The sequence below is a fragment of the Hemiscyllium ocellatum genome, unplaced genomic scaffold (assembly GCF_020745735.1).
Source record: "Hemiscyllium ocellatum isolate sHemOce1 unplaced genomic scaffold, sHemOce1.pat.X.cur. R1, whole genome shotgun sequence".
Classification (NCBI taxonomy): Eukaryota; Metazoa; Chordata; class Chondrichthyes; order Orectolobiformes; family Hemiscylliidae; genus Hemiscyllium; species Hemiscyllium ocellatum.
Genome location: NW_026867603.1, coordinates 515,844 through 533,300, shown reverse-complemented (window position 1 = coordinate 533,300; position 17,457 = coordinate 515,844). Strand labels below are relative to the sequence as shown.

Here is a 17,457-nt window from a genome sequence, read left to right as displayed (position 1 = left end):
ACCCTCCCACAGCGCCCACTCCCTCATTGCTGACCCTCCCACAGCGCCCACTCCCTCAGCACTGACCCTCCCACAGCACCCACTCCCTCAGCACCCGCTCCCTCAGCACTGACCCTCCCACAGCACCCACTCCCTCAGCACTGACCCTCCCACAGCGCCCGCTCCCTCAGCACTGACCCTCCCACAGCGCCCACTCCCTCAGCACCCGCTCCCTCAGCACTGACCCTCCCACAGCGCCCACTCCCTCAGCACTGACCCTCCCACAGCGCCCGCTCCCTCAGCACTGACCCTCCCACAGCGCCCACTCCCTCAGCACTGACCCTCCCATAGCACCCATTCCCTCAGCACTGACCCTCCCACAGCACCCACTCCCTCAGCACTGACCCTCCCACTGCGCCCGCTCCCTCAGCACTGACCCTCCCACTGCGCCCGCTCCCTCAGCACTGACCCTCCCACTGCGCCCGCTCCCTCAGCACTGACCCTCCCATAGCACCCACTCCCTCCGCACTGACCCTCCCACAGCACCCACTACCTCAGCGCTGACCCTCCCACAGCCCCCACTCCCTCAGCACTGACCCTCTCAGCCTCACCCTGATCTATAACACCCTTGCAGGAGGGCGGCTGATCCCCCACTTGGGGCATCTCCTCTCCCCTGACCACCCTCACCTGTCCCTTTGGACGCTACCTCCATAATATGCCCAGGTGTTTCTCACCCTTTGGCAGAAGCCAGGGGCCTGGAGAGAGTACCCCCCGCACTTTGCCCGGCTGCCTGTCTGTGCTGGCCATCCGGCTGCCACAGTGGGCGCCGGTATCCTTCCCCGTGCTACTGGAGACCGGGGGCACTCGGGTGAGATCGAGACCCTTCCCAATCATGGAGCTGAACTGCCTCTGCTCATCGAAGCTGCCAAACGCCGGGGCCTCTGCAGACGACCGGGACGCACCCTCCCAATCCGTCTCCCAGCCATCCGAATCTGTTTCTGTGCTCTCCTCGGAGAGGGGCCTGTCGTTCGGAATAGCCTGGGGCCCAGCGTGGCTGGGAGGAGGCCTCGCCCTGAACTCAACCTGAGCGTTGGGCCTTGAGTCAAGGGCAGCCTGAGGCCTGGAGTCAAGGGCAGCCTGAGGCCTGGAGTCAAGGGCAGCCTGAGGCCTGGAGTCAACGGCAGCCTGAGGCCTGGAGTCAACGGCAGCCTGAGGCCTGGAGTCAACGGCAGCCTGAGGCCTGGAGTCAACGGCAGCCTGAGGCCTGGAGTCAACGGCAGCCTGAGGCCTGGAGTCAACGGCAGCCTGAGGCCTGGAGTCAACGGCAGCCTGAGGCCTGGAGTGGCTGGGGAGGGTCTGGACCCTGGACTTCACCTGAGTGTCAGGTCTGGAGTCGAGGAGAGCCTGAGGCCTAGAGTGGCTGGGGAGGGTCTGGACCCTGGACTTCACCTGAGTGTCAGGTCTGGAGTCGAGGAGAGCCTGAGGCCTAGAGTGGCTGGGGAGGGTCTGGACCCTGGACTCCACCTGAGTATCGGGCCTGGAGTCGCGGAGAGCCTGGGGCCTAGGGTCAAGGAGAGCCTGGGGCCGAGAGTAGACAGAGGAGGTTTGGGCCTTTGATACACCGAAACCTCGGGGCGCGGTGCGGTCCGGGACAGCCTGGGGTTGGCAAGGATCCGGGATATCATGGGCCCTAGGCCTGAGGCCTGACTGCTGTGTGGAGGGAGCCTGGGACTGAGGCTTGAGATTGGTTTCAGGCCCAGCATCGTCAGCCCGCTGTCTCCTGCGATGGTTCCTTCGATGTCCACGGGTACCCCCAGCCACAGGCCAGGCATCTGTAGCTTTGGAGAGGCCTCTGCACAGTCTCCGCTGTCTTGTCCTCGGGTGTTCGGGGCTGGAGGGGGCCACTGACTCCCGCCTGGCCTGGCCCCGCGCAGAACGGAGCCCTCTTTCGCCCCTCGGGCCTGGGAGGGGGTGCGCCTGTCGGTCGAGAACCACAGCAGCGTCTCCAAGGTCAGTCTCGGCCTCCATGTCAGGACCTGAGAGGACACAGAGATCTCACTTGACAATCAGGAGCTGGGCTCAGGGGAGTAGCTGGGTACTAACTCCCTGTCACACACCCTCAGAACTATCCCGGGAGGACAGTGTAGAGAGAGCTTTACTCTGTATCTAACCCCCTGACCCTGGGAGTAGGGGGAGAGTGCAGAGAGCGCTTTACCCTATATTTAAGCCCCCCGTCCCTGGGAGTGTTTGAAAGGGGGGAGGGAGAAACAGTGTAGAGAGAGCTTTACTATCAGTTTATTCAGGCTGGAACTGTAATTATTCCATTCCACGTACCTGTCCAGGCATATGTCTGAGAAACCGCACTGTTTGAACACAGCTCAGAGAACCCACCCATACTTGGTGCAGCAGGTTAAATCCTGCTGGGGTGTTCAAGTCATTAATGTCACTCCCTGTGTAAACACGGCAGCCAGTTTGCTATTAAACACAGGGAGAAACAAGGAACAACACAGCATCAGGGCCTCAAGGCTATGGGGAGAGAGAGCAGGGCACTGGGATTAGTTTGGAGATCGATACAGGGCTATGGGGAGAGAGCGGGGGCAGTGGGATTAGTTTGGGGATCGATACAGGGCTATGGGGAGAGAGTGGGGCAGTGTGAGATTGGTTTGGGGATGGATACAGGGCTATGGGGAGAGAGAGCAGGGCACTGGGATTAGTTTGGGGATGGATACAGGGCTATGGGGAGAGAGTGGGGCAGTGTGAGATTGGTTTGGGGATCGATACAGGGCTATGGGGAGAGAGCGGGTCTGTGTGAGATTAGTTTGGGGATCGATACAGGGCTAGTTTGGGATTGACACGGGGCTGTGGGGATAGTGGAATTAGTTTGGGATTGAAATGGGGCTATTGGGACAGTGGGATTAGTTTGGGATTGACATGGGGCTGTGGGGACAGTGGGATTAGTTTGGGATTGACATGGGGCTGTGGGTACAGTGGGATTAGTTTGGGATTGACTGTGGGCTGTGGGGACAGTGGGATTAGTTTGGGATTGACATGGGGCTGTGGGTACAGCGGGATTAGTTTGGGATTGACACGGGGCTGTGGGGACAGTGGGATTAGTTTGGGATTGACACGGGGCTGTGGGTACAGTGGGATTAGTTTGGGATTGACACGGGGCTGTGGGGACAGTGGGATTAGTTTGGGATTGACACGGGGCTGTGGGGACAGTGGGATTACTTTGGGATTGACTGTGGGCTGTGGGGACAGCGGGATTAGTTTGGGATTGACTGTGGGCTGTGGGGACAGTGGGATTAGTTTGGGATTGACTGTGGGCTGTGGGGACAGTGGGATTAGTTTGGGATTGACTGTGGGCTGTGGGGACAGCGGGATTACTTTGGGATTGACTGTGGGCTGTGGGGACAGCGGGATTAGTTTGGGATTGACACGGGGCTGTGGGGACAGTGGGATTAGTTTGGGATTGACGGTGGGCTGTGGAGACAGTGGGATTTGTTTGGGATTGACTGTGGGCTGTGGGGACAGCGGGATTAGTTTGGGATTGACTGTGGGCTGTGAGGACAGTGGGATTAGTTCGGGATTGACTGTGGGCTGTGGGGACAGTGGGATTAGTTCGGGATTGACTGTGGGCTGTGGGGACAGCGGGATTAGTTTGTGGTTGACACAGGGCTGTGGCCGGAACCCTGACTTGGCTGATTTATGGTTTCTAGGTCACTGTGGGTGACACGTCACCCTGTGTTCGAGGGGAGGAGGAGTGAGTCCGCTGTCATGGTGACCCAGCCAACGCTGCAGTCCTGGTAATGGACAGCGATTAACCAGCTCAGAACCACTCCACTAGTGATCCCACGCTCGCTGGCTTCCCAACATCCCTGGGGATGTTAGTGAGCTGTGAGCAGGGCCCTACTTGTTCCCTCCTCTGGGTCTGCCATCCCTCTCCCACGGACACGCCTCACTCACAAAGGCGGAATGATCCCTGGGCACATATTCCAGGGTCACACAGCCCCCTTCAGTCAAACCTGTCCGTGCTGACCCAGATACCCTCACCTAACCCAGTCCCCATTCCCCAGCACTTGGCCCATCTCCCTCCAACCCCTTCCTATCCATGTCCCCCCCATCCTTTTAAATGTTGTCATTGTACCAGCCCCCACCACTTCCTCTGGCAGCTCATTCCACACACACGTACCACCCTCTGGGGGAAGAAGTTGCCCCTTAGGCCTCTTTTATATCATTCCCCTCTCACCCTAAACCCATGCCCTCTAGTTCTGGGCTCCCCCACCCCAGGGGGAAAAGACCTTGTCTATTTACCCGATCCATGCCCCCCCTCATGATTTTATAAACCTCTAGAAGGTCACCCCCCCAGCCTCCGACGCTCCAGGGAAAACAGCCCCAGCCTGTCCAGCCTCTCCCTGTAGCTCAAACCCTCCAACGTTCTTGTCAATCTGTTCAGAACCCTTTTTGGTTTCCCAACAATCCTTCCTGTGGGGAGACAGACTCGTGACTCTGATCTCCAGTCCTCACTTTCACCCCACTGCAAAGCCACTTCCCAGGAATGTTGACCATGAAGGGCTCCACCTCCTCTCTGGAGCAGGATCTTTGAGAGTCCCTCTCTCACCGCACCCCAGGGTCTGACCGTGCACGTCCCACTCTCCTTCACCCCCTCTGCCCTCTCTCGTCTCTCCCCGCTCGTTCCCTGTCTTCTCCTGCCTGGTTTTTGCTCTCTCTCTCTCTCTCTCTCTCTCTCTCTGTCTTCGTCTTGCCCCACCTCACTGCCTGTCTTCCCTTCTCTCCCCTGCCTCATCCTCTGCTTCTGTCCTGTTCTCCCTCTCACACTCTCCCCCCGACTCTCCCCCACTCCCTGTCAGGTGCTCTTGCCCGATCTCCCAGCTGGAATTCCCGGTTCCGGGGCAGGAAGCAGAGCCCAGATTCCGGTCGGTACCCACCGGATGCTGTCGGAATAGCCCAGCAGGAAGAAACAGGGCTCCCCGTGGCGGGAGTTAGTCACACAGACGGAGAGCTGGGAAGGGCTTGTAGCTGAACAGAGGCAGAGCCAAGGAGCAGCAGGAAGACAGGAGACAGGAAAGACAAGAGAAGACAGAAGGAGATGGTAGTTAATAAAGAGCAGGCATTCGAGTGAAGGCCCCAAAAGGAGTGAGAGGCCTTTCGCACGTTCAGCACCGTTCACAGACACTGAGGGGGTCACAGGCACTGAGGGGGGCTCAGGAGGAGCCATAGTTCAACACAGATGGGCAGGGGCACAGCACTGACCCTCCCACAGCGCCCACTCCCTCAGCACTGACCCTCCCACAGCGCCCACTCCCTCAGCACTGACCCTCCCACAGCCCCCACTCCCTCAGCGCTGACCCTCCCACAGCACCCGCTCCCTCAGCGCTGACCCTCCCACAGCACCCGCTCCCTCAGCGCTGACCCACCCACAGCCCCCACTCCCTCAGCGCTGACCCTCCCACAGCACCCACTCCCTCAGCACTGACCCTCCCACAGGGCCCGCTCCCTCAGCACTGACCCTCCCACAGCCCCCGCTCCCTCAGCGCTGACCCTCCCTCAGCACTGACCCTCCCACAGCACTGACCCTCCCACAGCGCCCACTCCCTCAGCGCTGACCCACCCACAGCACCCGCTCCCTCAGCACTGACCCTCCCACAGCCCCCACTCCCTCAGCACTGACCCTCCCACAGCCCCCGCTCCCTCAGCACTGACCCTCCCACAGCCCCCGCTCTCTCAGCGCTGACCCTCCCACAGCACCCGCTCCCTCAGCGCTGACCCTCCCACAGCACCCACTCCCTCAGCGCTGACCCTCCCACAGCACCCACTCCCTCAGCGCTGACCCTCCCACAGCACCCACTCCCTCAGCGCTGACCCTCCCACAGCGCCCACTCCCTCAGCGCTGACCCTCCCACAGCGCCCACTCCCTCAGCGCTGACCCTCCCACAGCGCCCACTCCCTCAGCGCTGACCCTCCCACAGCGCCCACTCCCTCAGCACTGACCCTCCCACAGCATCCACTCCCTCAGCGCTGACCCTCCCACAGCACCCACTCCCTCAGCGCTGACCCTCCCACAGCACCCACTCCCTCAGCGCTGACCCTCCCACAGCACCCACTCCCTCAGCACTGACCCTCCCACAGCACCCACTCCCTCAGCACTGACCCTCCCACAGCACCCACTCCCTCAGCACTGACCCTCCCACAGCACCCACTCCCTCAGCACTGACCCTCCCACAGCACCCACTCCCTCAGCACTGACCCTCCCACGGCGCCCACTCCCTCAGCACTGACCCTCCCACGGCGCCCACTCCCTCAGCTCTGACCCTCCCACAGCAGCCGCTCCCTCAGCTCTGACCCTCCCACAGCCCCCGCTCTCTCAGCGCTGACCCTCCCACAGCCCCCGCTCTCTCAGCTCTGACCCTCCCACAGCGCCCACTCCCTCAGCACTGACCCTCCCACAGCACCCACTCCCTCAGCACTGACCCCGACAGCGTACCCCACAGTCTGACCCCCCGATATGTTTCCGTACACGGGCCGATACTGTAATCGTTCAAGTGGGCAACATCACTCACCAAATTCGGGAACCTGGCCATTCCCAGAGCGCATCCGGAGGTGGATCCTGTCCTGACCATGTCGGATCAGCTCCACAGCCTGGGCATGGCTCATTCCAATTGTGGGCTCGCCATTGATCTCCACCAACTGGTCACCAATCTACAGGCGACAAATACAGGCAAATCAATTCACCCGGTGAGGATCACACCCCTCACTGTAACACCCTGATATACCCCACACCCCTCACTGTAACACCCTGATATACCCCACACCCCTCACTGTAACACCCTGATATACCCCACACCCCTCACCGTAACACACTGATATACCCCACACCCCTTACTGCAACACACTGATATACCCCCCACCCCTCACCGTAACACTCTGATATACCCCACACCCCTCACTGTAACACCCTGATATACCCCCCACCCCTCACTGTAACACACTGATATACCCCACACCCCTCACTGTAACACCCTGATATACCCCACACCCCTCACCGTAACACACTGATATACCCCACACCCCTCACCGTAACACTCTGATATACCCCACACCCCTCACTGTAACACTCTGATATACCCCACACCCCTCACTGTAACACCCTGATATACCCCACACCCCTCACCGTAACACACTGATATACCCCACACCCCTCACCGTAACACTCTGATATACCCCACACCCCTCACCGTAACACACTGATATACCCCACACCCCTCACCGTAACACCCTGATATACCCCACACCCCTCACTGTAACACCCTGATATACCCCACACCCCTCACTGTAACACCCTGATATACCCCACACCCCTCACTGTAACACCCTGATATACCCCACACCCCTCACTGTAACACACTGATATATCCCGGTCCGATCATTCTCCGACCTTGATCTTCCCACTCCTCATTGCTGGTCCTCCCACGATCATTCCCAGGATGTACAGGTCCATATCGTACTCCCGGCCTCCACGCACACTGAAGCCGAACCCTGTCGGACTACGTTTCAGATCCACCGTGTAGAACTCAGCCCCCTTTCCACAGACAGAACCGGAGGGAGGGAAAGAAACAGGGAGTCAGAGAGTAACAGGGTGAGGGAGAGAGAGAGAAGCAGAAAGGGGTGGTATGAGGGGCACAGAGAGCGCAAGACAGACAGAGCGAGAGAGAGAGAGAGCGAGAGAGAGAGCGAGAGAGAGACAGAGCGAGAGACAGAGACAGATAGAGAGGAAGAGAGAAAGAAAGAGACAGAGAGAGAGAGACAGAGCGAGAGAGAGACAGAGTGAGAGGAAGAGAGAAAGAAAGAGACAGACAGAGAGAGAGGAAGAGAGAAAGAAAGAGACAGACAGAGACAGCGAGCGAGACAGAGAGAGCGAGTGAGACAAAGAGCGAGACGGGGCAGAGACACAGAGACAGAGACAGGGGGCGCGACAGGGGGCGCGACAGGGGGCGCGACAGGGGGCGCGACAGGGGGCGCGACAGGGGGCGCGACAGGGGGCGCGACAGGGGGCGCGACAGGGGGCGCGACAGGGGGCGCGACAGGGGGCGCGACAGGGGGAGTGTGAAGGAGATGGAGAGAGTGAGAGTGAGTCAGAAACAAGAGGGAGGGAGGGACAGACCGACATTGGGAGAGAGAGAGAGAGAGAGAGAGAGAGAGAGAGAGAGAGAGAGAAATGCAAAGGCAGGGAGGGATACACAGCCAGAAACGGAGGCAGGGAGAAGCAGAGAGAGAAAGGGAGAGGGAGAGATTGAGAATAACAGTGAAAAGGAAGATGACAGGAGGTGGGGGTGAGGGGGAAGACCGAGGGACAGACTGACAGAGGAGTGGATATCATTGTTCACCTTCTGCTGCCACCTCTTCCCCTTCCCCTTCCCCCTATCATTGGTTCGTCTAAAATACCTCAACCACCCCGCCACACCACCATCTCATACCATCACCCGTCGCCTCTCCCCCACCCCACCCCTTTCTGCTCATTTCCCCTCACCCCCCCGCCTCCATCTCTCCTCAATTCCCTCCCCTCACATCTTTCTGTATCTCCCCAGCAACCCCCACCCTGCTCTCCATTTCAGCGTAGCCTCATCGCTCACCAACAGAGACAGAGAGATGTACAGCACAGAAACAGGCCCTTCAGCCCAACTCACCCACACTAGCCAGATACCCAAACCTAATCCAGTCCCCGTGTGCCAGCACTTGGCCCATCTCCCCCTAACCCCTTCCTATCCATGTCCCCCCCCATCCTTTTAAATGTTGTCATTGTACCAGCCCCCACCACTTCCTCTGACAGCTCGTTCCATACACGCACCACCCTCTGGGGGAAAAAGTTACCCCTTGGGGCCCTTTTCCCCCCTCTCACCTTAAATGTACCCCCCTCTAGTTCTGGGCTCCCCCACCCCAGGGGGAAAAGACCTTGTCTATTTACCCTATCCATGCCCCTCATAACATTGCAAACCTCTATAAGGTCACCCCTCAGCCTCCGACGCTCCAGGGAAAACAGCCCCAGCCTCTCCCTGTAGCTCAAACCCTCCGACCCTGGCAACATCCTTGTACAATCTTTTCCCAACCCTTTCATGTGTCACAACGCTATCCATCCCTCTCCCGTCTCTTGACGCCTCCACCCTTTCTCGATGACTGGTGCCCTGCCCCTTCAGCATGTGCACCCGCTCCCTCTCACCCGTCGTCACTCGCCCTCTGCCACCTTGGCCCGCTCGCTCGTTTGGCCCAGTACCTTGGCCTCTTCCTGGTCGCTATGGGAACCTCTGGATTCGTGACCATGTGGATCGCTTCCCGGAAGGAGCCAATCGGTCTGGGAGTCGCACGGGTTCAGTCGCGAGCTGGGAGGAGGCAGAAGACAAGCATTACTGGGGGGGGGTCAAGGCTGCTCACTTCCTAGCTGCCCCACCCCCCTCAAACCTGACCCTGAATCTGATCATCCCTTCACCTCCACAGCTGGGTATGTGCTGGCACATGGGAGACCACTGCCCATCTTCTCAAAACCACACCAGGAGTGACGTAGGCCCCAGGGCTGTACAGGCCGCGGCGGGAGCGATATAGGTCCCAGGGCTGTACAGGCCACAGCGGGAGTGATGTAGGATCCAGGGCTGTACAGGCCGCAGCGGGAGTGATGTAGGATCCAGGGCTGTACAGGCCGCAGCGGGAGTGATGTAGGATCCAGGGCTGTACAGGCCGCAGCGGGAACGATGTAGGATCCAGGGCTGTACAGGCCGCAGCGGGAGCGATATAGTTCCCAGGGCTGTACAGGCCACAGCGGGAGCGATGTAGGGCCCAGGGCTGTACAGGCCGCAGCGGGAGCGATGTAGGGCCCAGGGCTGTACAGGCCGCAGCAGGAGCGATGTAGGGCCCAGGGCTGTACAGGCCGCAGCGGGAGCGATGTAGGGCCCAGGGCTGTACAGGCCGCAGCGGGAGCGATGTAGGGCCCAGGGCTGTACAGGCCGCAGCGGGAGCGATGTAGGCCCCAGGGCTGTACAGGCCGCAGCGGGAACGATGTAGGCCCCAGGGCTGTACAGGCCGCGGCGGGAACGAGGTAGGCCTCAGTAAGAGCTCCCCAGACCCCACAATATCCAGGCCGTGTGTGTACCATTTGTGGCAGTGGTTAAACCCGAGACTCCCCAGGCCTCTGGTGGGCTGGCAGGTCAGGAAGAAACGACCTCATGGTAACATCAGGCAGTCACCCTTAGTCGTTGCTGTCACTCAGCAACGCAAACTGACCACCCAGCCAACTGAGCTAACCAAACCCCTCCCCTACTGTACAGAGATAGGGAGGGGGTGGAGGGGATGGAGGAGGGGACAGACTTAGGGAGGGGGTGGAGGAGGTGTAGAGGCTTGGATGGGGTGTAGGGGGCTGGGGGATAGAGGGAGTTTAGGGGGATAGAGGTTGAGTAGGGGGATGGAGGTTGAGACGGGGATAGGGAGGGGGTGTAGGGGCTGGAGGAGGGGATGGGGATAGGGAGGGGGTGTAGGGGCTGGAGGAGGGGACGGGGATAGGAAGGGGGTGTAGGGGACTGGAGGAGGGGGCAGGAGACGGGGTGGGGGCAGGGAGATGGGGGAGAGCGAGAGAGACGGGGGAGAGAGAGAGAGAGAGACGGGGGGAGAGAGAGATGGGGGGGAGAGAGAGAGACAGACGGGGGGAGAGAGAGAGAGAGAGACGGGGGGAGAGAGAGAGAGAGAGACGGGGGAGAGAGAGAGAGAGAGAGAGACGGGGGGAGAGAGAGACGGGGGGAGAGAGAGACGGGGGGAGAGAGAGAGAGAGAGACGGGGGGAGAGAGGGAGAGAGACGGGGGGAGAGAGGGAGAGAGACGGGGGGGAGAGAGAGAGAGAGACGGGGGGAGAGAGAGAGAGAGAGACGGGGGGGGGAGAGAGAGAGAGAGACGGGGGGGGAGAGAGAGAGAGAGACGGGGGGGGAGAGAGAGGGGGAAGGGGAGGAAGGGGGGAGGGGGAGGGGGGAGGGAGATGGGCAAGGGGGAGGAGCATGGGGAGGGGGAGGAGGGAAGGGGCAGGGGGAGGAGGGAAGGGGCAAGGGGAGGGGAAGGGGGAAGGGGAAGGGGGAAGGGGGAAGGGGAAGGGGGAAGTGGGGGGAAGGGGTGGGGGGGGAGAGGGAGATGCCACGGTGCCCTCCCTTCACCGGGGACTGACCGGCACCGGGCCCTCAGCGCCCCCAGCTGGCACTGCCCGGGTGGAATGAGTGACCTCACGTTCGGAGCGAGCCGCGGAACACAAGCGGCTGCCATTTTGCAGCCTCCTCACGGCCGCTCCCCCCTGCCCTCCCACCCCGTCCCCGAGGGCAGTGCCGACTGTCAGGGAAGGGCGGGTGGAAAGGCCCGCTCGGCCCGTCTAGCTGATGCTAGCCGCCCGCTGCCCTTCCTCTGTGACCTCTGACCCTCGCTGCGCCCTGACCCCGTTGCGAGTTGGGAATGGCCGCCCAAAGCGTTCCCCCCGTTGCAGAGCCCTCGCTCTCTCTGGGGCAGCTCCTCCACGTACCTGAGCCCTGGGATGTCCCGTGGCTTGGAGACACTCCGGGCCTTCCGGTCAGCCTCCTGGGAATCAGCTCGGACGGAGCTCCCTGTCGGAACGAGCGGGAATGAGACACCAGCCGGGCACATCAGGAGAGAGTACAATACCACAACCGCGGAGGGTAGAGGGAGCTTTCCTCTGTATCTAACCCCCTGTCCCTGAGAGTGGGGGGGACAGTGTAGAGGGAGCTTTCCTCTGTATCTAACCCCTTGTCCCTGAGAGTGGGGGGACAGTGTAGAGGGAGCTTTACTCTGTATCTAACCCCCTGTCCCTGGGAGTGGGGAACAGTGTAGAGGGAGCTTTACTCTGTATCTAACCCCCTGTCCCTGGGAGAGTGGGGACAGTGTAGAGGGAGCTTTACTCTGTATCTAACCCCCTGTCCCTGGGAGAGTGGGGACAGTGTAGAGGGAGCTTTACTCTGTATCTAACCCCCTGTCCCTGGGAGTGGGGACAGTGTAGAGGGAGCTTTACTCTGTATCTAACCCCCTGTCCCTGGGAGTGTGGGGACAGTGTAGAGGGAGCTTTACTCTGTATCTAACCCCCTGTCCCTGGGTGTGGGGGGGGACAGTGTAGAGGGAGCTTTACTCTGTATCTGACCCCCCCACACCCCTCAATCCCCCCCCACGCCCCTCATTACCACCCCCCCACACCCCTCATTACCACCCCCCACACCCCTCATTACCACCCCCATGCCCCTCATTACCCCCCACACCCCTCATTACCACCCCCCCACACCCCTCATTACCACCCCCACGCCCCTCATTACCCCCCACACCCCTCATTACCACCCCCCCACGCCCCTCAATCCCCCCCCACACCCCTCAATCCCCCCCACACCCCTCAATCCCCCCCACACCCCTCAATCCCCCCCACACCCCTTATTACCACCCCCCACACCCCTCATTACCACCCCCCACACCCCTCATTACCACCCCCCCACACCCCTCATTACCACCCCCCCACACCCCTCATTACCACCCCCCCACACCCCTCATTACCACCCCCCCCCACCCTCATTACCACCCCCCCACACCCCTCAATCCCCCCCACGCCCCTCAATCACCCCCCCCACACCCCTCAATCCCCCCCCACACCCCTCAATCACCCCCCCCCACACCCCTCAATCCCCCCCCACACCCCTCATTACCACCCCCCCACGCCCCTCATTACCACCCCCCCACGCCCCTCACGATAATGCCACGGTTGTCCCTGGACAGGGAGCCTGTCCCGAATCCCCCTCCTCCCTGAAGGCACACCTTCCTGCGTAACTTCGGATGAACGGTCTCTCTGCATCGACCCCCTCCAGCCCCCGGCGTGACCCCCTTCCCCCCCTTCCCCAGCCCCGCGCCCCGGCTGCCTTCTCGCCATCACCCACCGTCCGGTGCCCGGGAGGCAGGGTGCCCCTTCCTGCCGCCCGCCCTCCGGTGCCTGCCTGTCCCGCCTCTGCCTCTCGACCAGTGGGCTCTCCGTCTGCAGGGGCGACGTATTCGGGGGCAGGCAGGGAGCTGGCAGAAAGAAACACCCGCGGGAGGGTACGGTGATGGCTAGCACCAGGGGGCACAGCTTTACACTGAGGGGGTGACAGATACAGGACAGAAGGGGCATTTAAATGGGCATTCGGATAGGCATTCGGATGAGAATGGAATAGTGGAGGAGAGTTCAGGTACAGCGCGGAGGGGCCGAAGGGCCTGGAGTGTTCTATGACCCTGCTGCTGGCCGGGGTACAGGGAGTCTCTGTTCAACCCACGCGGAGGACATCACTGAGCCCCCCTCTCCTGCTGTGGGGAAAGGGAAAGAGGCCGTTCAGCCCGTCAACTGGTGTAGGAGTAGGCCATTCGGCCCTTTCCAGCCTGCACCACCATTCATTACGATCATGGCTGATCATCCGCTATCAGTATCCTGTTCCTGCCTTATCCCTACAACCCTTGGTTCCACTATCCTGAAGACTGGGCCCTCAGGGGCAGGGCATTCCACACACCCAGCCCGCTCTCTGGGTGCAGAGGTTCCTCATCCCCTCTGTTCCAAATGGCCGACCCCTTATTTTGCAACTGCGCTCTCCGGTACGGGATTCACCCATCAGCGGGATCGTGCTTCCTGCCTCCAGGGAAGGTCAGGAACTACACCGCACCTCCCCTCCCCCACACTCAGATACATATCCCGCCAACGCCCCAACCCATTCCCCGTAACCCCGGGTTAACCGGGCCGGACCCAGATGCATTGCGGTCACGTTTAACAGCCACGCAGATAGGTCCCGGAGTAGGAAAGGGTTGGAGGGGACAGGATGGCCGAGAGGGACCGAAGGGCCTGTTGCATGACTCTCTGACCTTGCCCACTCCTCCCTGGCCTCGACGGACGATTTTGCGAGTCCAAAAGTATTTTTCACCTCTAAATGTTATATTACTTTATCATACCATCACTTCAGGGCAGATGCAGGCCATTTAGTCTTCCGACGAAGGGCACCTCACACAGATTCCCACCTCATTCCCCACCCACCCCGAAACTTTGCACAGTCAACCCACCCTAACCTACACATCCCTGGGCACTACAGGGACAATTTAGCACGGCCAATCCACCCTAACCTCGACACCTTTGGACTGTGGGAGGAAACCCACACAGACACGGGGGCAGGCGGGGAAATGTGCAAACTCCATACGGACAGACTCCTGAAGCTGGGATTGAACCCGTGTGCCTGGTGCCTGGAGGCAGCAGTGCTAACCCCTGAGCCACCTTGTCGGGACGGGACAGGGAGCCTCTGCATGAACTATACCGGGGAGTGTGAATAAACTGTGACCCACAGTCTTGTGGGTGAACATCAGCACCCCACTGTCCCACTCTCTCTCCCCATAGCCCTGTATCCATCCCCAAACTAATCCCATTGCCCCGCTCTCTCTCCCCATAGCCCTGTATCCATCCCCAAACTAATCCCACTGTCCAGCTCTCTCCCCATAGCCCTGTATCCATCCCCAGACTAATCCCACTGCCCCGCGCTCTCCCATTAGCCCAGTACCGATGCCCAGACGGACCCCACTAATGCCCAGTTCTGCTCTTTTCCCAGCTTACCCAGTGACGCCTCGTCTCCCGTCTCCATCGGCGAAGGAAGAAGGGTCAGCTCCTCCCCGTGCCGGGTAGGAACGTCGTACCACGGCTCGCTGCTCTCGCTCCCCGCTCGCCCGGAGCCCCGGGGGGCGGCTGCAGTGTCCTGGGCAGCACTGGCGCTGGAGCCTTGCCCGCTGTCCGGGTCTCCGCGCCCGCGCTCGGTGGCCCCGGACCGGGTATGAGCTGCGGTATCCTTCGTGCCGGAGGGTCCGCTGGGAGGCACTGCCAGCAGAGAGAGAGAGAGGGCAGAGAGGGTGTCACTCACGTACAGCCATGGCGTCGGGCACCGGTTCAGAGGGAGGGACTCCGGCCAGGAAACCTAGGGAGAGGCCTCACTCCAATCCGAGTCCGAACGTCCGCAATTCCGCCTCCATTCATTCCCGGAAGCGTGAACATCCGTGGAAGGGTGGGAGGGGGAATGGTTCCAACGTTTGCAGATGACACCAAAATTGGAAGGGTGGAGGGCAGCGAGGGGCGTTATCTCGGAGTACAACGGAATCTCGATCAGATGGGTCAATGGGCCGACAGATTCATTCCGATAAATGCGAGGGGCTGAGTTTTGGAAAACCGAATCAATACAGGACTTATCCACTTAATGGGAAGGTCCTAGGGAGTGTTGCTGAACAAAGAGACCTTGGAGTGCAGGGTCATAGCTCCTTGAAAGTGGAGTCGCAGGTAGATAGGATAGTGAAGGTGGCGTTTGGTATGCTTTCCTTTATTGGTCAGAGTATTGAGTACAGGAGTCGGGAGGTCATGTTGCGGCTGTACAGGACATTGGTTAGGCCACTGTTGGAATATTGGGTGCAATTCTGGTCTCCTTCCTATCAGAAAGATGTTGTGAAACTTGAAAGGGTTCAGAAAAGATTTACAAGGATGTTGCCAGGGTCGGAGGGTTTGAGCTACAGGGAGAGGCTGAACAGGCTGGGGCTGTTTTCCCTGGAGCGTCGGAGGCTGAGGGGTGACCTTATAGAGGTTTATAAAATCATGAGGGGCATAGATATGGGAAATAGACAAGGTCTTTTCCCCTGGGGTGGGGGAGTCTAGAACTAGGAGGTTTATAAAATCATGAGGGGGACATGGATAGGGTAAATAGACATGGTCTTTTCTCTCTGGGGTGGGGGAACCCAGAACTAGAGGGGCGTAGATTTTGAATGAGAGGGGAAAGATATAACAGGGACCTAAGGGGTTCCTTTCTCATACGGAGGGTGTGCGGATGTGTACGGGGGTGTGCACAGGTGGGTGCGGGTGTACGGTTGTGTGTGGGGGTGTGCGTGGGTGTGTACGGGGGTGTACGGATGTGTGTGGGGGGTGTGGCGGGTGTGCGCGGATGTAGGGTGGTATTACCACGAGTCTATTAATCTGTAGACTGAGGTAATGCCCTGGGAACCTGGGTTCGGATCCAGCCACAGAATCTGGAACGAGTTGTCAGAGGAAGTGGTGGGGGCTGGTACAATGACAACGTTTAAAAGGATGGGGGGGACTGGGATAGGAAGGGGTTAGGGGGAGATGGGCCAAGTGCTGGGGAATGGGGCGGCACGGGGGCTCAGTGGTTAGCACCGCTGCCTCACGGGACCCAGGTTTGATTCCACTCTCGGGCAACTGTCTTGTGTAAAGTTTGCACTTTCTCCCCGTGTCTGCGTGGGTTTCCTCCCACGATCCAAAGATGTGCAGGTTAGGGTGGGTAGACTGCACTAAATTGTCCCCGTAGTGCCCAGGGATGTGCAGGTTAGGGTGGATTGGCCATGCTTAAATTGTCCCATAGTGCCCAGGGATGTGCAGGTTAGGGTGGATCGGCCGTGCTAAATTGTCCCATAGTGCCCAGGGATGTGCAGGTTAGGGTGGATTAGTCAGGGGTAAGTGTTGAGTAATTGGGGAGTGGGTCTGGGTGGGTTGACCTTCAGAGGGTCGGTGTGGACCTGTTGGGCTGAAGGGCCTGTGTCCACACTGTTGGGAGCCTCTGATTGTAGCTTAATGTGGGATATCTGGGTGGGCATGGACGGATTGGACCGAAGAGCGTGTTTCCAAGTTGTCAAGCCCGAAGCCCCCATCACCGTACACGGTGCTGGAGTCGCATGAGGAACTCTGGCCCCCTTCTGTAAGGGAAGGACAGCATTTGATTGGCACTAGTACAGACAGGACGATCCCTGGGATGGGTGGAGTGTTATACCCGCACCGGTTATAGCCTGTACTCCCTGGGGTTTCGGAGACTGAGAGGTGGTCTCGTTGAAACATCCGACCTTCTCCAGGGGATTGCCGGAGATTTCCCGGGATGTTGCCTGGTAATGGAGGGAAGGTCTTATGGGGAAAGGCTGAGGGACTTGAGGCTGTTTCCGTTAGAGAGAAGGAGGTGGAGAGGTGACTTAATTGAGACGTATCAGATAATCCGAGGGTTAGATAGGGTGGGCAGGGAGAGGCTTTTCCCTCGGATGGTGATGGCTAGCACGAGGGGACACAGCTTTAAACTGAGGGGGGGTGATAGATACAGGACAGAGGGCAGAGGGAGTTTCTTTACTCAGAGAGGAGGAGGGGGTGTGGAACACACTGTCTGTAACAGGAGTAGACTCGCCAACTTTAGGGGCATTTAATGGGCATTGGATAGGCATAGGGATGAGAATGGAATAGGGTAGGAGAGAGGGGCGTCAGATTGGTCAGCACAACATAGAGGGGCCGAAGGGCCTGGACTGCGCTGGAATGTTCTATGTTCCAAATGCTGAGAGGATGCCCGCCCATCACGGGACAGCCTCGGACCACAGAGATGCAGAGTTTCAGCTGGACGAGGGGGCACGGTGC

General features: G+C 59.9%; 1 protein-coding gene across 1 annotated transcript; it reads right to left on the bottom strand.

The window, feature by feature from the left end:
- Positions 1-581: 581 nt before the first annotated feature.
- On the bottom strand, positions 582-14,942 carry LOC132809089 (membrane-associated guanylate kinase, WW and PDZ domain-containing protein 1-like). Its single transcript, XM_060822488.1, has 7 exons — positions 14,933-14,942; positions 14,632-14,889; positions 11,539-11,620; positions 9,269-9,374; positions 7,436-7,579; positions 6,561-6,699; positions 582-2,015 (listed from the first exon to the last, which is right to left on the bottom strand). The coding sequence occupies exons 1-7, from the start codon at positions 14,940-14,942 to the stop codon at positions 682-684; spliced, it is 2,073 nt and encodes a 690-aa protein (XP_060678471.1). The 3' UTR covers positions 582-681.
- Positions 14,943-17,457: the final 2,515 nt, after the last annotated feature.